Source organism: Dama dama, chromosome 12 (genome assembly GCF_033118175.1).
Source record: "Dama dama isolate Ldn47 chromosome 12, ASM3311817v1, whole genome shotgun sequence".
Classification (NCBI taxonomy): Eukaryota; Metazoa; Chordata; class Mammalia; order Artiodactyla; family Cervidae; genus Dama; species Dama dama.
The window spans coordinates 35,159,284-35,186,331 of record NC_083692.1 but is presented as its reverse complement, the minus strand read 5'-3'; the positions used below and the strand labels follow the sequence as shown (position 1 = coordinate 35,186,331).

General features: G+C 39.2%; 1 protein-coding gene and 1 non-coding gene across 2 annotated transcripts; one reads left to right on the top strand and one right to left on the bottom strand.

Moving 5' to 3' along the window:
- Positions 1–102: 102 nt before the first annotated feature.
- TBPL2 (TATA-box binding protein like 2) lies at positions 103–27,048 on the bottom strand. The gene is made up of 7 exons (XM_061158374.1): positions 26,995–27,048; positions 23,689–24,146; positions 23,017–23,104; positions 20,959–21,050; positions 17,681–17,848; positions 10,599–10,693; positions 103–179 (listed from the first exon to the last, which is right to left on the bottom strand). The coding sequence occupies exons 1-7, from the start codon at positions 27,046–27,048 to the stop codon at positions 103–105; spliced, it is 1,032 nt and encodes a 343-aa protein (XP_061014357.1).
- Positions 25,410–25,491, top strand: TRNAS-GCU (transfer RNA serine (anticodon GCU)). Its single transcript has one exon. It is a non-coding gene; the product is annotated as a tRNA-Ser (tRNA).

Here is a 27,048-nt window from a genome sequence, read left to right as displayed (position 1 = left end):
TAAAGTCAAAATGTACATGGAACATCTACAATCTAGCTGTTTCTGTTGCTGGACTTATGCATATATTCAAACCAATATACTGTGAGATGTTGAATGATATATTCAGGCTTTTTTAAAACCCTTTAGAATAGGATAGATGTTTTCAAATGCTTCACAGATGTCAGAACGTTTTTTGGCACCTATAAAGAAATCCAAGTTTACATAATCTTTAATATAAAAGCAATGCTAAAATTTTCTTAAGACTAAAATTTCCTTGTCACTTCCAATTACTTTTAATACTTTAGGTGTACCTGAGAAGTACCTTATTCCTGGTAAAGACAAAAGAATTTGGTGACTACAGTCACATTCCCACAAAAACATACCCTAGGGCAGAGTTTTCTAATATTTCTGTAAAGTGGGCGCATCAGTGTGTCTTTAGCCTCCTGGGGCACAGTATGAAATATGGAATGTTATCTCTCAATGTGTCATGGACATGACCACAGAACATGACCTTCAGCAGCAGTTGTAGGCACTTAGCTACCAGCAAAAGGGACTTCCTTTGATCTACTCAGCTTTAGTTAACATCCTCATTCCCTAGTATTGACTAACAGAGTGAGACAAACTGGAACTGTTCTAAAGTTTTAAATTTCAATTTGGGAAGGGATTAAAGGGAAAGACTCTACCATTGTTACCCTTAGAGTTAAGTTTCACGAGGTCTTTAATTACAACTGCTCTAGGAGTTAAAATGGATAAAAATATGAATTAGACACAGCGCCCACCCTTGAGCAAGATTTTCAGTCAGCCCTACTAACTACCTTCACTTTCAAAGCTACGCAGGCATGTTATGTTAAGAGTTAAGGACAGGTAGTACTTATGTGGAACTGTCAGTCCATCAGGGGACTAGAATCTGATACTGGGCAGGAGGCAAGGAGATTAATGAAAAGAATATTAAAAACTGTTAGCATGAAGAAAAATGGAAAATAGTTTAAGTTGGTAAAGACTTGTTCTTAGGAGTTATAAACTTAGCTAGGAGAAACGCTAGGTAAGACAGCAGAAATAACTTGTGAGAAGTAGTTACCTGGTTTAAGGATAGAACTAATGAGAGGGAATTCCCAAAAGGAGAATCAAGAGATTTGAGAAGTAGGTAGAAGTCAGGATTCAGAATCTAGGATGAGCTAGAATAACTTAAAAAGTGGAAAATGGCAAGTGTTGGTAAAGAGATTGAGAAATTGGAACCCTCATACATTGCTGGTAGAAACATAAAATGGTTCAGCTACTATGGAAAATAGTTCAGCAGTTCCTCAAAGCTGCTAAAAGAAGAATTACCACATGACACAGTAATTTCTCTCCTGGGTACCTGGGAATATACTCCTCAAATTGAAAATAAGTACTCAGACAAATAATATGCCTGTAGCTGCATATTCATTGCGGGCAATGGAGTATTATTCCACAAAAAGGAATAAAGCACTGAGACATACTACAGTGAGGATGAACCTCAAAAACATGTTAAAAGAAGTCAGACATGAAAGGTCACATATTATATAATTCCATTTATATGAAATCTCCGGAGTAAGTAAATTCAGAGACCGGAGACTGGGGGTTGCCAGGGGTCAGGATGAGAGAGGAAAGGGGGGAAACTGCCTAATGATATAGGACTTTATTTTGGAATAGTGGAAGTATTTTGGCACTAGAGTTGGTGATTGCACAACATTTGGGATGAACTAACTGTCCCTCAATTTTTCATTTAAATAGTTATATTTGCGCCATTTGCATTTCACCTCAATAAATTTAAAAAAATTTAAGAATGAAAAATGAAGTACTTATTAGCTTAATATGGGCAGCGGGGGTGGGGGGGGTTGCGGTATGTAAGGGCAAGAGTTACTCATTCACTGCCAAAGAGTTTACTTTCTGAGCCTCTACCCTCAAAGATGTCTGGTAGAGAGGCGGGAGGGTGAATCATTGAATGGTAATAGGAACTTGGCACATTTGAGGTAGGAAAAGTCCCTTAAGTCTCAGCAAATTTTAGTTATAGTAGTAAAATTTTAGTTTCTAAAGAGACTGGTTTCGTAGAAGCCAAACTGTTAGCTTGGGGAAAAGTAAGACATCGCTATAGAAAGACTCTCTGCCTCTGGTTTGATGGACTTTTTCAGGTTCTGGATACGTTTGAATAGAACAGCCTTAATTGGGAGACAGTGAAGTAGGAAGATCTCCTGGAGGAGGGCATGGCAACCCACTCCAGTATTCTTGCCTGGAGAATCCCCATGGACAGAAAAGCCTGGCGGGCTACAGTCCATGGGGTCACAAAAAGTGGGACATGACTGAGTGACTAAACACAGCACACCACAGAAATAGAGCAGGTATAGCAAACACAGATGCACATTCACCTAATGGCCCCCCTCTCAAATCTAAAGTTCTTTTTTTTTTTGTAAATAAGTTTCTTTTTATATGAGTAACAGATATCCAGGTCCAGCATTTTGGGTAACCAGGTACTTCAGTTTTTTCATAACACTTGAAAATCATACCTAGGGACTCCCCTGCTGGCCCTGCGATTAAGACTCCAAGCTCCCAATGCAGGGGGCACAGGTTCAATCCCTGGTGAGGGAACTAGGATCCTACATGCTTCCTGGGGCAGCCAAAAGTTTTTTTAGAAATACCAAGAGCTTTACATTCAAGCCCAAAATAGTATAGTGTCCCCTAGAGAGTAGAAACCCATTGCCCAAGAGGGAAAAGACATTGAGAGTGATCATTTTTTTAATATCATAGAAAAACAACTTTAGACACAAAAAGGCTTTAGGAAAATTGTCTAGTGCAATTTCTTAAATTTACTGTGTGGGAAAGCAAGGCCCAAGAAGTTGAAGATCCCCTGAATCATGAGTATCAGCTTTGAGAGAAGATTTTATGTATCTGTGTTCCTTCCTTTACATGGAAGGTTATCAAACAAACATCTCCAGGAATTGTAGATCCCAATGAGGGAATCTGGTCAATTTAGTGAAATATTTCCTTACTGAAATATTGGCATAAAATTTTTGAGGAAACCTAAATTGGCCCCACAGTCCTATTAATAATCAGTCTATAATCAAACATCTCAATTTGGAGGACCAGACTCCAATTATATGACCCTTCTCTTTTAAGTGAAATCTACCAGATCTTTCCTTCAAGTTATGATGACCACCAATTTCCCTGGTAGCTCAACTAGTAAATAATACACCTGCAATGCAGGAGTTCAATTTAGTTCAGTCACTCAGTCGTGTCTGACTCTTTGTGACTGCAGCTTGCCAGGATTCCCTATCCATCACCGACTCCTGGAGCTTGCTCAAACTCATGTCCATTGAGTCAGTGATGCCTTCCAACGATCTCATCCTCTGTCATCCCCTTCTTCTCCTGCCTTCAGTCTTTCCCAGCATCAGGGTCTTTCCCAATGAATCAGTTTTTTGCATCAGGTGGCCAAAGTATTGGAGTTTCAGCTTCAGCATCAGTCCTTCCATGAATATTCAGGACTGATTTCTTTTAGGATGGACTAGTTGGATCTCCTTGCAGTCCAAGGGACTCTCAAGAGTCTTCTCCAACACCACAGGTCAAAAGCATCAATTCTTCAGTGCTCAGCTTTCTTTATAGTCCAACTCTCACATCCATACATGACTACTGGAAAAACCATAGCTTTGTCTAGACAGACCTTTGTTGGCAAAGTAATGTCTCTGCTTTTTAATATGCTCTCTAGGTTGGTCATAGCTTTTCTTCCAAGGAGCAAGTGTCTTTTAATTTCATGACTGCAGTCATCATCTGCAGTGATTTTGGAGCCCTGAAAATATAGTCTGTCACTGTTTCCATTGTTTCCCCCATCTATTTGCTATGAAGTGATGGGACCAGATGCCATGATCTTAATTTTCTGAATGTTGGGTTTTAAGCCAAATTTTTCACTCTCTTCTTTTACTTTCATCTTCAATTCTTCTTCATTTTCTCTCATAAGGGTGGTGTCACCTGCCTATCTGAGGTTATTGATATTTCTCCCAGAAATCTTGATTCCAGCTTGTGCTTCATCCAGCCCACCATCTTGCACGGTGTACTCTGCATATAAGTTAAATAAGTAGGGTGACAAGATACAACCTTGATGTGCTCCTTTCCCAATTTGGAACCAGTCTCTTGTTCCATGTCTAGTTGTATTTCTTCTTGACCTGAATACAGATTTCTCAGGAGGCAGGCAAGGTGGTGTGGAATTCCCATCTCTTGAAGAATTTTCCACAGTTTGCTGTGATCCACACAGTCAAAGGCTTTGGTGTAGTCAAAAAAGCAGAGGTAGATGTTTTTCCGGAATTCTCTTGCTTTCATGATGATCCAACGGATGTTGGCAATCTGATCTCTCGTTCCTCGGCCTTTTCTAAATCCAGCTTGAACATCTGGAAGTTCATGGTTCACATACTGTTGAAGCCTGGCTTGGAGAATTTTGAGCATTATTTTGCTAGTGTGTGAGATGAGTGCAATTGTGCGGTAGTTTGAACATTTTTGGCATTGCCTTTCTTTGGGATTGGAATGAAAACTGACCTTTTCCAGTCCTTTGGCCACTGCTGAGTTTTCCAAATTTGCTGACATATTGAGTGCAGCACTTTCACAGCATCTTTTAGGGTATGAAATAGCTCAACTGGAATCCATCACCTCCACTAGCTTTGTTCGTAGTGATGCTTCCTAAGGCCCACTGGACTTCGCATTCCAGGATGCCTGGCTCTAGGTGGGTAATCGCACCATTGTGGTTTTCTGGGTCAATGAAGATCTTTTTTGTATAGTTCTTCTGTGTATTCTTGTCCCCTCTTCTTAATATCTTCTGCTTCTGTTAGGTCCATGCTATTTCTGTCCTTTATTGTGCTCATCTTTGCATGAAATGTTCCCTTGGTATCTCTAATTTTCTTGAAGAGATCTCTAGTCTTTCCTATTCTATTGTTTTCCTCTATTGCTTTGCACTGATCACTGAGGAAGGCTTTCTTATCTCTTCTTGCTATTCTTTGGAACTCTGCATTCATATGGGTATATCTTTCCTTTTCTCCTTGCCTTTTGCTTCTCTTCTTTCTTCAGCTATTTGTAAGGCCTCCTCAGACAACCATTTTGACTTTTTGCATTTCTTTTTCTTGGGGATGGTCTTGATCACTGCCTCCTGTACAATGTCATGAACCTCCGTCCATAGTTCTTCAAGCACTCTATCAGATCTAATCCCTTAAATCTATTTGTCACTTCCACTGTATAATTGTGAGGGATTTCATTTAGGTCATACCTAAATGGTCTAGTGGTTCTCCCTACTTTCTTCCATTTAAGTCTGAATTTGGCAGTAAGGAGCCACAGTCAGTTCCTGGTCTTATTTTTGCTGATTGTTAGAGCTTCTCCATCTTTGGCTGCAAATAATATAATCAATCTAATTTCGGTGTTGGCTATCTGGTAATGTCCATATGTAGAGTCTTCTCTTGTGTTGTTGGAAGATGGTGTTTGCTATGATCAGTGCATTCTCTTAGCAAAACTCTGTTAGCCTTTGCCCTGCTTCATTTTGTACTCAAAGGCCAAACTTGCCTGTTACTGCAGGTATCTCGACTTCCTACTTTTGCATTCCAGTCCCCTATGATGAAAAGGACATCTCTTTTGGGTGTTAGTTCTAGAAGGTCTTGTGGGTCTTCATAGAACCATCCAACTTCAGCTTTTTCAGCACTATAGGTTGGGACATAGGCTTGGATTACTGTGATATTGAATGTTTTGCCTTGGAAATGAACAGAGATCATTCTGTCGTTTTTGAGCTTGCACCTAAGAACTGCATTTCAGACTCTTTTGTTGACTATGAGAGCTACTTCATTTCTTCTAAGGCAGATGGTTTAACTTCTGAGCTTCTATTTCCTCACCTATAAACAAGGACAACAGTCTTCTCATAGGGTTCATGCAATAAAAGTTGCATGAACAAGTTTTTGCAAAAAGTCCTTTTCAAACAGTAACATTTAACAAGACCTCAGCCATTTTTACTGTCCTAAAAGAGTGTACTTCAGGATTAGGGATGCTGGGATGGCTGGTTCACGCACTCATGGCTTATCATTTGGTTCTGTGAGAACCAGTATCATGTAATTTGTCTGTCTCCTTCACCAGGGTTGGATTTTTGCCAGATAAGGAGTATGTTGTATTTGCTTTTGCATCCTGAGCACCTAAAACAGTATATATATCTCATAGGCATCCAAAGTTTATTAAATATCTATCATCTAATAAGTTTGCAAGCTCATCCATAACCCTTGCATGCATGCATGCGTGCTAATTCGCTTCAGTCATGTCTGACTCTTTGTGACCCTATGAATTGTAGCCCACCAGGCTCCTCTGTCCAAGAAGTTTCCAAGCAAGAATACTGGAGTGGGTTGTCATGTCCTCCACCAGGGGAATCTTTCCCACCCAGGGATGGAACCCACGTCTCTTATGTTTCCTGCATTGGCAGGTGGGTTCTTTACCACTAGCACCACCTGGGAAGCCCTCCCTACCTCTTAGCCAGCCCCAGTATCTCTTCCCAGGACTACCTGGATTTTCTAACTCTATTCTTACACCAAGTCACAAGTACACATCTTATTTTCCCAAGGGATACCATATGTGTATATACACATAAATGAAAGTCTTACAAATCGGGGAAAAAATAAGCAGACTTGAACCTCTCAAGGTATACATTTTGCAGTATATACTGAGTCACTCTTAGTGGTAAATTACCAGCAATGATCGACAGGGATATGCTGTTCTCTGCCTGGCTCATTCACTATTAAATCTTGCCATTTTTATGGTGTCCTCTGACCCACTAATTTCCAAGAACCACTGATATCCAGCTGATCGAGAGTGACCCTCGGTAACAAAGACCCAGCTTCTGCATCTTTTATGCCCAAAGGAAATAAGTGTAAAAAGCATTTTACTAAAGCCTCTGTAAACTTCATATTCCTATCATCTGGGAAGACATGAGAGCAACAATTCATCTTTTTCAGTGCTAGGGAAAACACAAGAAGAGTGGGCTTTCACAGAGGTAATAACAGCTGCCAATACTGTGTTTACCATATCTCAGGTCTTGTTTTTAAGCCTCATAACACTTAGCAGGTAGCTTCTCTGGGCACCTGCCTTTTACATATATAGGAATCAAGGTGGAGCATAAACTCACCCAAGGTCAACGTAGCCAAGAGATGGTAAAACTTGGATTAAAACTAGATGACTGGCTTCCAGAGCTTAGCCTCTTAGCCACCACACCTGCTGCCTCTCACCACTAAGAGTATTTGCCATTCCTTAGGTGACAAGGAGTATTAGGAGGAAGGTGTCCAAAAGACCACACAGGTGTTTTCATAGACATCTAAAGAGCTGGGGGATAATGTGTGTACATGAAGATGGTGGGTTCTGAAGCCAGGCATGTGCAGCATGAACAGCTGTTTGACATTGTTAATGTTACTTAAGCTCTCCATTTTCCTCATTTTACAGGTGAGGAGACTGAGATATTAAGCACAACCTCACAGAATTAACTGTTGTTGTCTGGTCACTAAATCAAGTGTGACTCATTTGCAGCCACATGGACTGTAGCCTGCCAGGCACCTCTGTCCATGGGATTTCCCAGGCAAGAATACTGGAGTGGGTTGCCATTTCCTTCTCCTGGGTATCTTCCCAACCCTGGGATCGAACCTGCATCCCCTGCATTGCAGGCAAATTCTTTACCACTGAGCCTCCAGGGAAGCCCACAGAGTTAACTAGAACCCACATAAAAGCCCTTACTTATCATAATGCCTGGTATATGAGTACCTAACATGCCTTTATTATGTCTCATCTTAGAAAATTGACATATATACTGTCACTGTATATTGTTCCAGCAGATCCTAGCTAGACTATTCATTTTACCATGGTCTGAGAAAAAGCATGGGTCCTCAATGTCATATTAGCCATAGAAAAGCAGCACGGACCTGAAAAAGTTGTGTTAAGGTCCCTTTGCTGTTTGCTCTCTGGGACCATGACCAAGGACAAAGTAGGAAAGTAGGTCCTCTTTGTTCTCAGCTCATTTAACTATTCATTCATTCAGTTGTAGCTTTGGACATGCTGACTGCAGCTTTGGCACCTCAAGGGAGTGAGACAATTTTACAATTACCTATACCTGCTGAGCACATTGACAAGCTTTAAGGGAAGGATACTGTATGGTCTTCAGTACCCTGTGTTGACAATCTTTTACTTTTGTAATTTGAAACTTCTAGCAAATGTGCACATGAAAGTATATTTTTTTTTCCTTTTTATTTGGGATAACTAAGAAAGTTGGTCTGAATTATGGGTATTGAAAGAAACTTATTCTTGTATACCTACAATAGGAACTTAGCCTGTACTTGGCAATTTGTACTTGTTAATAAGACAGATTCATAATGATACATAACACATAGATGAAAGCATCCATCCAAAGGTCTTAAAAATTTTTTTTTTCTTGGAGGAAGACATATATTTGCCTGCAGTATCTACACTATTCAATGTACTTGGCAGGCTTTTCCCCTTTCTTCAGGACGTATAGAGGGAAACTGTCAATTACTAGAGGGAGGGTCTTAATTATTCCAGACACTAAACTGGTTGCATCTAAGCAGTTGTTGCATTGTTGTATTCAAAAGGTTCTTGAATTCTAAACAAGCTTTCCCCATTTTGAAGACACATTATTTCTGAAAGAAAAACTGTAACACTTACTGGGCATTCTAAAGATTTAATAACAGACACTCCATGTTTTTGGATGCTGAGTGATAACTTTATCGATGTTTCTCAAATTAATTCAGCTAATGCAGAAATCTTAATTGGTTTTAGATGGGGCAAGATATTATTAAATTTTAAAGTTTATTTGGAAGAAGAAATATTTGAGGGGAGCTAATACAAAGAGAAGCAACGACGGGAAACTGGCCTATCAGATATAGAGCTCACTAGGATTAATGCACATTCATAACCACAATATAATATAAATACAGTGGGATTATCATAGTATAATTCAGGAGTAAAGGCGGAACTGGAGACCAGACCCATATTTTAAAATAAAGGCCAAAAAGAAGTCATCACAAATTAATAATGAGAAGAATATGTAGTTTTAGGTTGGCTGGCTAGCTACTTGGGGCAATAGTCAATTTGGCTCATGCCATGTAAACCGGGTATTCATCCTGGTCCCAGAGAGTAAAATGTGTAAAAAGTCAGACAAACTAAGGCAAAACCAGCAAACTTCAGTAGAATGGTGTGGAAAAGAGCCTCAACCATTTACCTCAAGAATTTTAAAAACCTTTATGTAAAAATAAGTCAAACTGGAAAAAAATCATAAATAAAATGAAGAGTAATTATTTTCAATACTACGGTGATCTCACACAAACCCTTAGGGAGAAAGCTAATAAAAAGTAGACAAAAAGCAGTAAGTTACATACACGCTATTTTAAAAAGTTGAAATGCTATTTACTATGCTAAAAAGTGATCAATTTCTATTTCTGATTACCAGTGAGATCCCTTTCACGTACACAGTTAGAGTTTTCTTTTGTAACTTACTGTTTTGAATGTTGCTGAGAGTTTGTAAAAGATATTCAGATACATTGCTGGCAGCAATGTATGCTATAGAAAAACTGCATTGTATAACCCTTTGCAAAACAATTTCGTAAAATAATTTGTACTAAGAAACTTTAAAATGGTCTGTCTTTAGACAAATATTCCCCTTCTGAGCATTTACACTAATAAAATGATTCTCTACACATAAAAATAGCCAAACTTTTGTCCCGTTAATAAGCAGCCAACAAAGAAAAAGCATAATCTGACAAGGGAGGAATCAGTCTGATGCAGTAACATGTTGGAACAGAGGTTGGGAAACTTAGGTCTGCTGGTCAAACCTAGCCTGCTACCTGGTTCTGTATAGCCTGTGAGCTAAGAGTGATTTTTATACTGAAATGGTTGGGGGGAAAAAGAAGAAAATTACTTGATATGTATAAATTAAATGAATTATATTAAATTCACAGTTCAGAGCCTTTTTCTTTATGTGGTGTTCACAGCTACTTTCACAATAAAACAAGGCTCAGTTGTGACAGAGACTCTATGCCCACAAAACCTAAAGAATTTAGTATTTAGCTCTTTGTAGAAAAAGATTTGTTGACCCCTTTGTAGGAACATTGTTCGGACATTGAAAGCCTTCATTAAGAATTTGTAACAGTGAGTTAAGCTACATATGTTATAATAGTTATTCAAAAGATAGGATGTAAAGATGAATATCTCTGGAGTAGGAAATAGCTATAAACTTCAATATTCTTGCCTGGAAAATTCCATGGACAGAGAAGGCTCGTGGACTACAGTCTGTGGGGTCGCAAAGAGTTGGACACAATTGAGCGACTAAACAGACATATAAACGAATACACATATATATGTGTGTATATATATATATCAAAATGACATAAAAACATGGAAAAGGTTATATTGTTTAACTATAGGGACCAATGTATGATGTTATTTTTCATTTTTCTTTTCATTTTTTTCCAGGTATTCTATAATACCAAGAAATGCAGTATGACAGCGAACAAAGCTATTTAAAAGGTAAAACAAAGCATACGCAAAGCATACGCAAAGCTGTTGAATTTTATCAAAGTCAGAATCTTAGAACTTACCTGTCAACACAACTTTTCCAGATACAAAGATAAGCAACACAATTCGTGGTTTCACCATTCTATAAATAAGGCCAGGAAACAGTTCAGGTTCATAACTGTTAAGATACAAAAGAAAGAAGTTAAAAAATAGCACTATTCAACTACTTTATTTGAGACCCAGTGCACAAAAGCAGTTTTCAAAAGCCATTTTACCAAAAACCTTTTGGCCATCTTGACAAAAGTAGTCTTGAGTGTCCTAGGTAATTTCTGTGGCAGTCAGTGACAGAATTCACTTTTAGTCATAATATTTTTCCAAGTGCAGACATCCTAAGCTTTTAGAAATTAAGGAAACTTAGAGCATCAGATTTAATATATTAAGATCTTCTTAAATGTTCTCTATCTTTCCAAAAAAGTCTATCAATAGCAATATATAAACACATTTTTTAAAGTTTCCAAGTTCCACAATAATGAGCACATTGTGGAAATATTTATAAACTGCTAAAGTTAACATTTTTAGTAGATAGAACCTAAAAACATTACTAGAATATTTTGTCTTTGGACAGATACCATATACTAAATCATACCAAGTTTTACAAATTCAGAATTTGCTTCTATACATAGTAACTCACTCCTTCCTAGAAAGGCTTGAGGAGCCTACAAAAAAGATGTCAGTAGTTAAGAGGATGTTGATGAAATAAAACTATTCTCAAAACAATGGCTAATGGGGATAGAAGAGAAAGAAAAAAATCTAGGAAATTGAACACTATAATATACATGGGGAATTCCCTAGTGGTCCAGTGGTAGGACTCTGCACTTTCACTACTGAGGACACAGATTCAATTCCTGGCTGGGGGAATAAGATCCCTTAAGCCGTATGGTGCAGCCAAAAAAAAAAAAAAGTTTTTGCTCTTAAAGAGTGGTTCCAGATCACACAGAAAAACTCCATTCCATTCTGCAATGGCTATGACCTCTTAATGGCACCAGAGAGATGCATGACGGTGGTGAGGGTACCATCTGAAGTATATGGAGGTCGTTATGTGTAGTCATGTCTTCCTGGGACATCACTCTATTTCCTGCAGAAAGCCTGTCAGGACTTCTGCCTACAAACCACTTCCGAACACTGGGGAGACAAGGATGCTAGCTGGAGCCCTGAAAAACTTCTATGGGAACTATGAAGTTCGAGTCAAGAAAGTGAAGACTAAGGGCAGAGAAGAAATGTTTTCATTTGATTTTCCAACCAAATCTGAAGACACTAAAAGGGAAAAGAGCAAATAAAAGTCTTTGGTATGTAAATACCTGGAAATGTCCCTAACCCGGGAAAGGAAACACATCCAGGTCCAGGAAGCACAGAGAGTTCCAAACAGCATCCACCCAAAGAAGACCACACCAAGACACGTTGTAATTAAGATGGAAAAAATTAAAGATAAAGACAGAATATCAAAGGCAGCAAGGGAAAATCAACAAGTTACATACAAGGGAACTGTCGTCAGGCTATCACAGCTGACTTTTCAGCAGAAACTCTGAAGGCCAGAAGGCATTTGCACAATGTATTTAAAATGATGAAGGGGAAAAACCTACAACAAAGAAGACACTACCAAGCAAGGCTGTCATTCAGATTTGACGGACAGAGCAAAAATTTCGTAGACAAGCAAAAGCTGAGAAATCAGCACCACCAAACCAACATTAAAAAAAAAATGTTAAATGGACCCCTCTTCGTGAAAAAGAAAAAGCCACAACTAGAAATGTGAAAATTAGAGAAGGCAAAAGCTCAGGTAAAGGCCAATAATGCACAGTAAAGGTAGTAAATAACAAAGCTAGCAGGAAAGTTAAAAGACAAAAGGAGTAAAATCATCTATATCTACAATAAGCAGTTAGGGAATTCAAAAAAGAAAAAGAATGATATCAAAAACAGTAATCATGGGGTGGGGAGTAAATATTCAGGGTTCTTAAAATGCCTTTGAACTTAAGAGATCAGCAACTTAATTATGTGTATACACACACACACACATACAGATTGCTATATATAAACTTCATTTATGGTAACCACAGACCAACAGACCAACAATCTAATAATACATATACACAAAGAGAAAGGGCTTTCCTGATGGTCCAGTGGCTGGGAATCTGCCTGCTAATGCAAGGAACACCGGTTTGATCCCAGGTCTGGGAGATTCCCACATGCCTCGAGCAACTAAGTCCGTGTACCACGACTACTGAACTCGTGCCCTAGAACCCCGGCTCTGCAACAACAGAAGCCACGGCCCATGAGAAGAATGCACACTGCAACTGGAGAATAGCTTCTAGATTGCCACAGCTACATAAAGCCTGCACATAGTAATGAAGACCCAGCATAGCTAAAAATGAAATTAAAAGAAAAGAAAGAAATCCAAACATAACATTAAGGATACTCATCAAATCAGAAGGGAAGAGAACAAAAGGAAGAAAGGAACAGAAAGACCTACAAAAACAACCCCCAAGCAATTAACAAAATGGCAGTAAGAACATGAAAGTGAAAGTGAAGTTGCTCAGTCCTGTCCGACTCTTTGCAACCCCATGGACTGTAACCTATCAGGCTCCTCCGACCATGGGATTTTCCAGGCAAGAGTACTGGAGTGGGTTGCCATTTCCTTCTCCAGGGGATTTTCCTAACCCAGGGATTGAACCTGGGTTTCCTGGATTGCAGGCAGACACTTTACCATCTGAGCCACCAGGGAAGCCCCAGGTAAGAACATACGTATCAATAATTACCTTAAATCATAAATTGACTAGGGCCTTTCCTGGTGGTTCAGTGGTTAAGTATCTGCCTTGCAATGCAGGGGAAGAGGGTTCTATCTCCAGTCAGGGACCTAAGATCCTATATGCTGCAGAGCAATTAAACCAGTGAGCAGCAACTACTGGGTCCAAGTGATACAACTAGAGAGTCCATGGGCTGCATGAAAGATCCCAAGTGATGCACAGAAGAGCCTGTGTGCTGCAACTAAGACCCAATACAATCAAATAAATACATTCTAAAAAATTAAAAATAAAACTACCATATGATTCAGCAGTTCCACTCCTGGGTATATATCCAGAGAAAATAAAAACATTCAGAAAGATACATACACCCCAAAGTTCAGAGCAGCATTATTTACAATAGGCAAGATATGGCAACAATGTAAGTGTCCATCAACAGATGAATGGATAAAGATGATGTGATATATATACACAGTGGAATACTACCCAGCCACAAAAAAGAATAAAATTTTGCCATTTGCGATAACATGTATGGACTTGGAGGGTATTATGCTAAGTGAAATAAGGCAAAGACAAATACTGTATGATGTCATTTATACATGGAATCTAAAAAATACAACAAACTAGTGAATGTAACAAAAAAGAACAGAATCACAGATACAGAGACCGAACTATTGGTTACCAGTGGGGAGAGAGAGAAGGGAGAAGAATAAAGAAGAGATTGAGAGGTGCAAATTGCTATAATTTAAAAAGAAATAAGCTACATGGATATATTACACAGTACAGGGGATATAGCCAATTTTTATAATAATATTAAATGTATAATCTATAAAAATTTGAATCACTATGTTGTACATCTGAAACTAATATTGTAAATCAACTGTACCTCAATAAAAAACAGATACATACATATATATACAAAAAAAGTCTGCGGTATGTAAATCATGGTGAACTGTTTTTAGCTTCAGAACCAGGATTTTAAGGTACTAGCATGATGAACTCCCAACTAGAGATTTACTTCATTTTATTTACTCTCTACTTCATTTCAAAAGAAGACTGAGACAGAAAGAAAAGAGGTTTTGGTGAGAGATGGAGAACATTTCATGAAGATTGAAAACAACAAATAGCTGCCAATCTCTTGGACCAAACCTGCTCATTCAAATCTCAGTTTAAATGTCACTTGCCTTAAGAAGTCTTCCTTATCTTCAGCCCTTCCCCAGTTACATTAAGTGTCCTAATTGATGGTACCAAAACAGGCCAAGAGGTGTTCACCTTCACAGTTACACCTTCATAGTTACATTTCATTATTGTCTTTGGTTTCTCTGTTTTCCTTTTTAAATAGTGGTTCCATAACTGCAAGGGCCCATGGCTGCATTGATTGCCACTATCACCATAGCATCCACTATACAGTAGCCACCTAGATTCTACTCATTTAAGAAATATTTAAGATAACTTTGATTTATTGGATTGGCCAAAAATTTCGTTCGGATTTGTCCATGAGATGGAACAAACTTTTGGGCCAACCCAATAAAAACTGAACGGAAGGGAAAAAAATTGCTCAGGGAAAGTGGAAAACAATTATGGCATAGAAAGACTGATGGAGAAGGTACCCAGTAACAAGTGAGACGCATATTATCAGATGCTGATATACATATTTGTAGAATCAGGGGAATTAAATGAACTTGAAGTTTTAACATAAAGCAAACTTGACTTGACAATTATAAGTGATATATTGCCATGGTTCCCCCACAGGGCTACAGGCAATTAAAGAAAGTCTTCATTTTAAAGATACAAATCTGCTGAGAAAAAGGTATTTTAATGCCCCAATGTCACAAATACACACACTGGAGTTGTAATCCATAAGCTAAGGATGGAGGGCATTTTGGGGGAGGCAAAAGTGAGACTGGAAAGAGATATCTGTGAGAGTATCTGGTCAAATTTTTTAAAAAGATGAGTGAGTGGAGAACAGTGTGGAGATTCCTTAAAAAACTGGAAATAGAACTGCCATATGACCCAGCAATCCCACTTCTGGGCATACACACTGAGGAAACCAGATCTGAAAGAGACACGTGCACCCCAGTGTTCATCGCAGCACTGTTTATAATAGCCAGGACATGGAAGCAGCCTAGATGCCCATCAGCAGATGAATGGATAAGGAAGATATGGTACATATACACCATGGAATATTACTCAGTCATTAAAAAAGAATTCATTTGAATCAGTTCTAATGAGATGGATGAAACTGGAGCCCATTATACAGAGTGAAGTAAGCCAGAAAGATAAAGACCAATACAGTATACTAACACATATATATGGAATTTAAAAAGATGGTAACGATAACCCAATATGCAAAACAGAAAGAGACACAGATGTACAGAACAGGGAGTTCTGTGGGAGAAGGCGAGGGTGGGATGTTCTGAGAGAATAACATTGAAACAAGTATACTATCAAGAGTGAAACAGATCACCAGCCCAGGTTGGATGCATGAGACAAGTGCTCAGGGCTGGTGCACTGGGAAGACCCAGAGGGATGGGATGGGGAGGGGGGATCGGGATGGGGAACACATGTAAATTCATGGCTGATTCATGTCAATGTGTGGCAAAAACCACTACAATACTGTAAAGTAATTAGCCTCCAACTAATAAAAATAAATGAATAAATAAATAAAGCAGAAATAGAAAAAAAAAAAAGATGAGTGAGATCACTAAAGTGGCTCATGAGGAGGGGGAAACAGTGATGGATCCACTCCAAGTGACTAAAAGCAGTGCATCAGATGAATTCTCGTTTTGCCCTTCTGCAGTTTCATTTTTCAGAGGTAGAAGTACTGACAAGGGGGCACTCCCACTCCAGATTTAAATTTGACCTACAAAGACGACAATCTTGGTGAAAAAGAAATGAAATTTGGGAGGAATTGCACACATCATTTCAGAGCCCTAAGTGACTAGAAAGGGGAATGCCAAGACTAATACAGACATGTACCTCAAAATTGGGCAGACATCTTTCACATGTTCATTAAAAACTGTCTCAGAGAAAGACAGACAGGAGGTCCAAGGTTGAGGATCTAGAAGATAAGATAGAGTATGTGTTCAGAGACTCTTAAAAATGAAGGTTTTACTATGAATCTATGAGTCATTCTAAGATTGAAGGAAGAAAAGGACACATAAAGAGGCAATACATCTTCCATCGGCTGCTTCTCAGTGAAGTCAAAGGGTACCTCATAGGCACTAAATAAACATATGCTGAAAAAATTGAGGCAGAGGAAAAAATGAAAATACAATCAAGGTCAAGATATTGCTTAAAGAGTATCATAAAAGCTAAATCTTAGAATGAACAAAAATTTTTTGAAAGTTAGGGAAAAACAAGGCAGTTTTTAACTTCAGTTTAGGTCATATCTCAATGGAGAGTTAACAAACATTAAAGAAAACACAGCTCTATGATCCCTCTCTATTATTAAACAGAATGATTGCTCAAAGGCAAAGGGAAGGAAAAGCAGAGTGAAAGGATTTCAGTTCAAGTTAGATCACAAGAATTTAAGAGCATCTGTGATGCTAAGCCAGTTCAAGTGCCCTGGCCTAAGGGGTGGTGGGATTTAGTGTTTGTCGGTCACCCTCCATCACCACTTTCTGAGGGCCTGAGCAGGCTGTGAGAAGCACAGAAGCAGCTGGAGGAAGAGCATTTGCTGTGGAGATGGGAAGTTTCGTTTGAAGAAGCCAAGCAGGCTAGAGATACTCCCCAGGAAATATGAATCCATGAAAGAAGCTGTGGTGGGTGCTACAGCCACACACAGGAAAAGAAAACTCTCAAACAAACTCAGTAGGACAAAAACTAGATAGGATTGCCTTCATAAAATATGCTACAGCCATTCATTATTATTATAATATTATTTTAAAATCTTCTCTCCAGCCCCTTTCCCCCCTCACTGGCTGTCAGCCCTTCCTACTTACCTAGTCTGTATCATACCCTTTCTCTTCCTGCCATTGCCACTGCCCCCAGCCAGGTGTGACTTTTTTTTTAGAAATCTATACATCAGTGAGTCTCAACGTGTGGGCCTCTGGCTAGCTGCAATGGCATCACCTGTGAGCTTGTTAGAAATGCAGAGTCAAGCAGAATCTCTGGGGACTGCAGCCCAGGCAGGAATGTGTGTTGATAAGCCATCCAGGTGATTGCTATGCAATTTAGTTTTGAGAACCACCATTTCAGAAGATTAGACACATACGGTAACCGATGAGGACTTAGGTACAGCAACTTCACCCTTTCACTCATTGTGGCTTAAAAATAATGTACACTTTCTCTGAAAGATATATTATATAAGCAACCCAAATAGAATTTTAATATTTTGGTAAACTCAAAGTGAAGCTACACAATCATACCTACTGAACTGCTGATGGGTTAGCACCAAACCTTCCAGACTGATAGGAAATCTCACATCACAGCTTCCAACCATGTTCTGAATTGTAAAATCGAGGAATCTGGCAGGAAAGCCCAGCTTCTGCACCACACGAGCATATTTTCTTGCTGCAAGTCGAGACTGCTCTTCGCTGGGGAGGGGCAAGACATTAAAGATGTCTTAGTCACTGTGACTGCTGATAAGTTGGGCTATATTCAGACACTTCTCTGATTTTATTTTTAGCATCTGTACCATGTTTATCATTCACTGTATATGAGGAAGCTGCAGACTTTGAGGAGAAGGACCCACCTCCCCTACTACTGTCCCTAGCACCTAGAAAAGGGTTTGGTACAATGGACAGTTGTTGAACTGAATCACAAACACATTTGTGTCTTCCTAGCCATCTTTTACATATAATTTTTTTCTTTTACTTGTTTTAAGTGCTATTAGATAAAATTAACAATTTCCACCGGTTCTCAAAAGGTGTCTTCAGGTCAGCAGCAGTATGGTCACCTGAGAACTTGCTAGAAATGCCAAGTCCTAGGTCCTACCTCAGCTCTGGGTGGGGCCCAGCAATCTATGTTGTAACAAGCCCAGCAGTGACTGTGGTGCTCATTAAGGTGCTAGAAGCATCCATGTGGTCTAAAAGTGTGTGCCATTTAGATGAAAACAACAGCAGCAAAAATAAGGACACGTGCATACAAAAAATGTCAACATGAAAAAAAGTAAGATATGAGCCATCTGAGTGGTATAGATAGGATGTCAGGACTTGGATCTTTATGGGGCAAGTTATATACTTATAAAGAGAGTCATAAAATTACCTAAAAATCTGTCCAGTTTTGCTTAGACTTTCTTACACAACTGTCATTCAACTCATGCTCAAAATGAGAAAGAAATAAATTCACCCAACTGTGTGGCTATGTTCTTCTAACTATTTGTCCAGCTCTGTCCTTAAATCTATGGCAGAGAATGTGAAATCCTGAGATTTGGGGCTTTTTCTTTCAGTGGTCACTACAGTCACTACCAAAATAAAAACAATGAGTAGCAGGGGTTGCCAAACAGGGCCAAGCCCTGGTAAGTAAAACCTACAAATTCTACCCTCTGTTATGGTTTATCCCTATCTTTAAGTTGAAAATCAGAAAGCACATTAAAGAAAAGCCAGATTGAATTTACTTGCCTGGACCAAAGGGACTGGGAGAGCTTCTTTCTATTCTAGATCTCTCACACCATAGTCCTATTTTCACATCACCTCACTTCATGTTGATTCTCCACATCCTTTTCCAACTCCTGAAATGTCCCTAGCAGGGCCATGTCCCCATAGCAGAAGTGAAATAAGTGGCTCCCATTTTTAAAAAATATATTTCACCTAACTGACCCATTACATTTCCTACAGTGCTAATATTTATAAGGTCAAATTTCAAGAATTTTCATAGCCCTATAGTTTCTTGTATCACACAGAAATTCCCATTCAAACAACTAACAGTTAAAGTTTACATATATGTTCTTGTACAAACACTCGAAACTAGGTTAGGAACCTTGAAATTTTAACACCAGTGGTGATTACCACTGATAAATTTAGCCCTTCTGCACTTTTCTGTGAAAAGACAGGTATCCCTCACTCTGTAAACTCTGGTTATTACAACTAAAGAAACTGCACTGGGATACATTTTTGGAGATAATTCTATATCCCTTATACTAACCAAACTTTCACAACTCTCAATCCAAAACTTAACAACCTCAATATGTGACTATTAATACTACATGTGGCTAAATAATTTTATTTTTGATTGAATCAAAACTATCTTCCTAGATATTTGTTCCCTCTGCTCCCATTTTGAACAATGCTGAAATGAACATCTTTGCAGAGTTGTCCAAAAATGACTTCAAAATGGAAATTTCTAGATCAGAGGATACACAGATCAACAGAAGAGAAAGTCCAGAAACTTACTTGGACACAGGTAAAGAACATGCAAAAACAGGTGGGGGAGAAATAGATAAAATGGATTCTTTGATAAATGTATTGGGACATTAACTGGCCATTTGAAAATATTGAAATGAAATTCTAGACTTGCTGTGCCCAATATGGTGGCTACCAGTTACGTGTGGCTATTTAAATTTGTGTTAATTTTAAAACAAAATAAAAAAGTTCAATTTCTCTGTGGTATTAGCCATATTTCAAGTTCTCAGTAGCCACATGTGACGAGAGGCTAAAACACTGGACAGTACAGATAAAGAACATTTCCTTCACCCAGAGAAGGCTCTAGATGAATCAAAACATTAATTTCCTCTCTTCAATACAAAGCAAGACTTGAAAGAAACAAGAAAAACACATGGAGGTCAATACTTACATGTGGGGAATGCCATCCTAAGCGTGAAGCCAAACACTGAAGCCATAAAGAGAAAGATTGGATAGACTAACTATAAACACACAAAATTAAATTGTGTATAAAAAAAACAAAAAAATCACTAACATTAATATGGGAGAAATACTTATAGTACAAAATGGCAAAAATACTTAAATACCAAAAGATAAATATCTCCATAGAATATTGGGCAAAAGAAACAGTAGACAGTTTATATCCTTATGAAAATTTAGTCTCACTAGTGAATAAAAAGAAACATAATTAAAACAAAGCAACTTTTGCCAATAAATTTGACAAATATAAAGAATATTAACACTCAGTGTTCATTGAAGAAATTGGTACACCCTTTCAGGAGGACAATTTACTACTCATCTACTAACACCTAGAGGGAAGAGCAGCTCTCCTACTAGTTTTATGGCGAACGGATCTCCATCAGCACAGGGCTACCTCGGCGTGAGATCCAGGAAAGAGAAGCCTTTTAAGAGATCCCTCCTGAGTGAATGCTCAAGCTAATGGGCAAGAAATGTCTCATTTCCCTCCTTTGAAAAGTTCTATCCATGTATCTGCCTGCAATGAGGAAAATACACAAGAACCACTTCCCCAGATTTATAACAGGCTTTACTACTACTATAGATTTTCTTTTTTTCATTTTAAATATTACCTTAGAAACAAATTGTAATAGCCTAGTGAAGTCCCCTTCACGATGGGAGACTGTAAAGTGGGATATGTCAGTGTTATGAGGCTGAATGTTTTTAACCCCTAACTTCGCATTTCATGAATTTAACTCTTCAGCAAAGTATTGTGCATCTACTATGTGTTTTAGAATGTTAATGCCATCCTTCCTTGTTTCACATGCTGAATTGTTTGTCTGGTTTTGGAGGAGGGTGGTTCCTCTTACCTTTTGGCTCCTGTGCAGACCATTTTCCCAGAGCTAAATATGAGGGCTGTAGTCCTGGGCTCTCGGATCCTCATTATGACAGCGGCAAACCTCTAAAGACAGAAGCCAAAAGAACAATTAACCTCCACTAGGGGTTAACACCTGCTGAAGCTGAAACTCCAATACTTTGGCCATCTGATGCAAAGAACTGACTCATTAGAAGAAACTCTGATGCTGGGAAAGATTGAAGGTAGGAGGAGAAGCGGACGACAGAGGATGAGATGGTTGGAAGGCATCACTGACTCGATGGACCTGAGTCTGAATAAGCTCCGGGAGTTGGTGATGGACAGGGAAGCCTGGCATGCTACAGTCCATGGGGTTGCAAAGAGTCAGACATGACTGAGCAACTGAACTGAACTGAAGGGTTAGCACTATTCCAGTTGCAAGAGTGAGCTGGACATGAAAAGTGTTGAATAAATTGAAATTTAGTGGGAAAACTAAAAAATGTCTGAGTCTATTCTCCTACCTTTAAGGTTAAGAAAATGATCATGATTCTAAAATGTACATGATTCTAAAAGGTAAGAATAATAATAGTAAAGGTAAAATTTGAGTACCTGTTATGTTTCAGACCCTATGCTAAAGCTTTACAGGTCTTATTGCATTTGAAGTGCTGACAGTAAAAAGAACCCTCAGTCAGCGCTACACACAACTGATCAAGGCCTATTAATGTTTTCCAGGTGTTTACTAAAAAGTGGCACTCTCACCTCATATTCATTTTGTTAAATTCTTAAGACAACTGAAATGCCAAACCAGAATTTTTCCGGCTGTCAAGTCTAAGTATGGACAAATCCTATGCACCAAATTGAGAGGAGAGCTGAGGACAGTAGAGAATAAAATAGGCTCAAAATGTTGATTGCTCAATTGTGTAGTTAATCATAGCTACATCCTTAAAAATCCTAGCCCATCAATGGGTTTCTGTCCTCATAATAGCCAGCAACACAAAAGATAAATAGGAAAGCTTTGTAGCACTAGGTAATATTCAGGTAATATTTAAATTCAGATGTCAATAGCACCACTACCACAACAGGAAAAACAAAGACTTTATCCATAAATAGTTGATGTTGGCAAGGTCCTCTGGGTTCTGACTAATATGGCCTTTCTCATCTAACTCCTTAAATCCTCCACTACCCAAGACAGTGAACTTTTCCCCAGTAGGCACCAGGCCTTACTCATCTTTGTACTAAGTAATTTAACTAATCATTTAATGTTGATTGAATTAACAAATCCTAGGTAAACAGACCACTGAAAATGGGATGCCTGGCCTTGGAAAGACACAAAAAAGAATAGATTTTATTAAACTTTGATTTTAATAGATAAGATAGAATTTAATAAAATAGATTTTATTAAAGCCAGAATCATACACTTCAATTTTGCACTTTATACAATTGAGATTTCCCAGGTAATAGAAACTATAAGTGAAAAAATACATGTGTCAGCTAAATGGGACAACAATTAGAAAAAATTATTTCCATGAATATGATGACATTGTAAGAAAGTTAGCATTTCCATAGTCAGGCTGAAAACAGTCATACTGAAAGGTTTTTCTGAATAACAAGGAAAAGATCTTAATATTTAGAACTGCTTAATAAGTATTCAACATGGAAAATGAGATTATTTTTATAAGTTCAAAACAGAGAATGAGGCAATTAAACTTTCAAATTGCCAAAAGTCTTTCACCAAACATTTTTTCTTTCTTAAAAATAGGGTGAAACAGATGACCAGCCTAGGTTGGTTGCATGAGACAAGTGCTCGGGCCTGATGCACTGGGAAGACCCAGAGGGATCGGGTAGAGAGGGAGGTGGGAGGGGGGATCAGGATGGGGAATACATGTAAATCCATGGCTGATTCATGTCAATGTATGACAAAAACCACTACAATATTGTAAAGTAATTAGCCTCCAACTAATAAAAATAAATGAAAAAAAAAATTAACAAACGAATGAGTCAGTATCATGATCCTATGAAGGAAAGAACATCTACATAGAACCTAATTATTGAAAAAATTACTGAGAAATCTTACCTTTGGGTTATATTCTGCATTTTTTGCATGCAAAGCTATTTTCTTCAGATCCAATTTACAGGCCAGGTTTACAGTGGAAACTATGTTCCTAAAGAAATAAGTCAGCCTAAGTTATATCAGATTTAAAAAGTAAAAAATAATAAAAACCTATTAACTTCCTCATTTTATAGGTTTAGGTGACTTCCTAGGGGGAGAATTATTCTAAATGTGAAATATATAGTTACACAGTCCTTAGTATGTTGTAAAAATCCTAAAGGACTAAAATAGCTTTTTTCTAAAATTTCATGACTGACTAAAATTAAGTTTTAGATCTTTTTCAAAAAGCCTCAAAACAGAAAGCACAACATCAAATCAACTTGCAAATCAAATTCAGTTTTACATTTTTTTAATCCTTTGTGTTATTCCAACTCCAACCACAATTTACAACAACTAAAGTGCTTTAGTGTAAATAATACAATCCTTCAGGAATATGTAGACTAACCTCTCAACTCTAGGAGATCAAGAGTTAGTGCTCATTTTTCAGGTAAACAGTCTAAAACCAAGTCCATTAAGAGCTGATAAAACAAAGGATACTGAGATCTGCAATTCTCTTCCCTACACTATTACGATCCCATTCAAGAATGCAAAACCTATACTCAGAAGCATTACTCATTTAGAACAATAGCGACTTACTGTAGTTGAGGCGCAATCCCAGAACGTTCTGAAAGAGGGGCCACTGGTGTCATAGGGGCTATGGGCGCCAGAGGCAAGGAGTGTGGTTTCTCAGGAGAGGGCTGGGCCGAGTTACCATCAGCAGGGTGCAGATGTGAGTGGGAACTTGACCCACTGCTGCTGTCTGAGGCCAGGCCAGTGTCCAGCTGGCTGGGTAAGGGCAACCTAGTTTGCCGACTTTGAGTTCTACAGTTTTCTTCAATTTCATGCTTGCTCCTAATGACAGTCTGGTCTTTCTTTTCTTGGGAGAGCTCATCCAGTAAGAAGCTCAGATCCACAGCTGAGAAACTGCCAGATGTTTCTGTGACTTCTTCAAGCTGGGGATGAAATGCAGTCTCTGGATTGGATGAAGTAAGCATGTCCACATCATAAGGCACAGCTGGGCTCAGCAGGGGTGATCTGGATGGGGTAAGGGCATCCTAGGCCGTTCCCAGAACAGACAAAACACAACAGACAGAGCATCATGTCACACCCAAAGGATGCCACCTTGGCTGGCAGGCAGTGTGTTCAGGAGGAGGCTGTTCAGATGGCTTATATCCACACCCTGCCCTTTCCACAAAGTCTCCTTAAAGTTCTATTCTAGGGTTACAACACACTTCATGAAAACAGGAAAGTGTATCTTAAAATACAGAAAAGGCATGTTTCATAAAACATTTTTCTTTGGTTAGATTTGTAGTAAGTTACTACTCTAAATCCATTTCTGTAATTCAGGTAAGTTGGCAATCATGCTTTAAATCTGTATTTTGAAAAGTACAGATTTTTCTGTACTCCCTAAGTTGATTATAAACTTAAGTTGACTTAAAGGTGTTTTTTGTTTTTTTTTTTTTTTGAGTTTTAAAATCATATTTTAAAGAGAAGAGCAGTAAATGAAGGAAGTTGAGGATACAGCCTTGAGTGCTAATCAAGCCTCCACAAAGGACTCATCTTTATTCCTTCTAGTCAAAGGAGAGATAAGAAATCATTCCATTTATGTGCATAGGGGGAAAGTTATTGAAATTTAAATGGAAAGACTAGTTTAAATCAATGTATTGTATTTCCAGCCCAGGGAAGGCTGATCAACTTCCATTATCATCAACCGAGGGAATGAGGTATGCAACTGAGGGAAACAGCTAATATAAAACTCATGGCCTTTGTTATGGAAAAAAATTGTTGGTATGCATTACCACCCACATCACCCAAGTTGCATGCCTGGATTCTATATTTTGACCACTAGCTGGCAGGATAACCTCACCTGTCAGGAGGTCTTACTTCTAACAATTGAACAGTCATGAATGCCTCGTGCTGTGTCTTCTCCATGACAGAGTTATCTCAGCTAATATGTCTGGCTATAAGTGTGTGCTCAGTCGTGTCCGACTCTTCGCAACCCTATAGACTGTAGCCCGCCAGGCTCTTCTGTCCATAGAATTTTCAGGTGGCCAAATTATATATATATAATCTGTGTGTGCTGTGTACTAAGTCACTTTAGTTGTGTCTGACTCTGTGAGAACCTATAGACTGCAGCCCACCAGACTCCTCTGTCCATGGGATTCTCCAGGCAAGGATACTGAAGTGGATTGACATGCCCTCCTCCAGAGTGTCTTCTCAACCCAGTGATGGAACCTGGGTCTCCTGCATTACAGTCAGATTCTTTACCATCTGAGCCACCAGGGAAGCCCATAAGAAGTCTGGCTAGATCCTACTGGGACGAGGTGGCTGAGTGGTTAAGGCGATGGACTGCTAATCCATTGTGCTCTGCACACGTGGGTTCGAATCCCATCCTCGTCGGCCTGTGGCTTCTGTGGCCCTCTTTGCATTTTATGGGGCTTCCCTGATAGCTCAGTTGTAAAGAATCCGCCTGCAAAGCAGGAAACCCTGGTTTGATTCCTGGGTGAAGATCTGCCAGAGAAGGGATAGGCTACCCACGCCAATATTCTTGGGCTTCCCTTGTGGCTCAGCTGGTAAAGAATCTGCCTGCAATATGGGTAGACCTGGGTTCGATCCCTGGGCTGGGAAGATCCCCTGGAGAAGGGAAAGGCTACCCACTCCAGTTTCCTGGCCTAGAGAATTCCATGGACTGTATAGGCCATGGGGTCGCAAAGAGTCAGCAGGACTGAGCGACTTTCACTTTTACTTTCAGATCCTATTGATAGTGCTGTTACCACAAGTCCAACAGATGGCAGCGGTGACTAAATGTTAGACAAAAACACTTAGAAGAATGCAGTTATTCTCTTAAAATAAGGTTTGACCTTATTTCATTTTGAATTATGTTATTAGCCCCTATCTCCCTCCACCCCCACCCCACAGGGTGGGCCCTAGGGAAAGTGAGGTGGGGACAGCGGCCCAGATTCCTCTCCATTGTTTCCGTGGCCTCTTCTGTTCTAGCCAGAAAAGATTCCATCAGCCGATTTACACTAAAGCCCTAATGTCTGCAACATCGGTGACTCCCCTCCTTTTTCCCATTGTGGCATTTTAGCAGAAAGCAAAACTCCCACCCAAAGAACTGAACTTCAACAAGGAATTTGAGGCAATGGCAACGAGATATTGAAGAGGGATGTTTTATGTCAGTGGAACCCTGACAGCCTCCTGTCTGAGTTCACTTATAGGAACACACTTAGAGAACAAGCTTACAGAGTATTCCCTAAGTATACACAGTATAGCCTTATACCTGAAGAAGCTTTTTGTTAAACTGTCTTTACAGAGCCGTTAACTCATCTTTCACGGAATCTTCCCAGCTTGGGCTCTCCTTTGCAATGTTAAATGCTGTGGGACTTCACTATTTCTACTTCACTGCTAATCACTGGTCTATTTAATCACCCCCAACCACCACCACCCCCTCTACAAGTTGCTGTCTTGCTTTTTCACTTGTTTTTGGCTCTGCCACATGCATGATCTTAATTTCCTTAGCGGTGATGGAAACCCAGGGTCCTACAATGGAAACTCAGAGTTTTAACCACTGAACCAACAGGGAAGTCCCTTGTTTTTCTTTTTGAGGACTCCTTCCTCTGTGTTCTACAGTTTTTAGATTAAAAAGCAAAAACTCAAAATGTAAGAATCACAAACTGAAAGAAGCCACAGGTGTCTCCAATTGGTATCCACACTGGACCAGCAACCTTTAGTAAGTTAATTCATCTCTCGAACCTTCTGGTTTTTCAACTGAGCGGTGGGGATAATGAAGCCCACCTCCTAGGGTTGCTAGGAGTTTTGCTAGAGATAAAATAAAGGCAGACTCCTGGGTGCGCGGGACGTGGGCCCTGACTCTGGGACAGTGGCAGCGGCTTCCAGGCTCACCTGGGCAGAGCACTGGTCCAAGTAGAGCTCCAGGTACGTCTTCTCCTCCTCCAT

Bases quoted from the DNA above. Each gene is read 5' to 3' on its own strand.
- TBPL2 (XM_061158374.1), bottom strand. From the start codon at position 27,048: ATGGAGGAGGAGAAGACGTACCTGGAGCTCTACTTGGACCAGTGCTCT. The intron at 24,147-26,994 runs GTGAGCCTGGAA...GGAACGGCCTAG, and splicing joins TGGACCAGTGCTCTGCCCAG to GATGCCCTTACCCCATCCAG. The intron at 21,051-23,016 runs GTAAGATTTCTC...TTCTGTCTTTAG, and splicing joins ATGCAGAATATAACCCAAAG to AGGTTTGCCGCTGTCATAAT.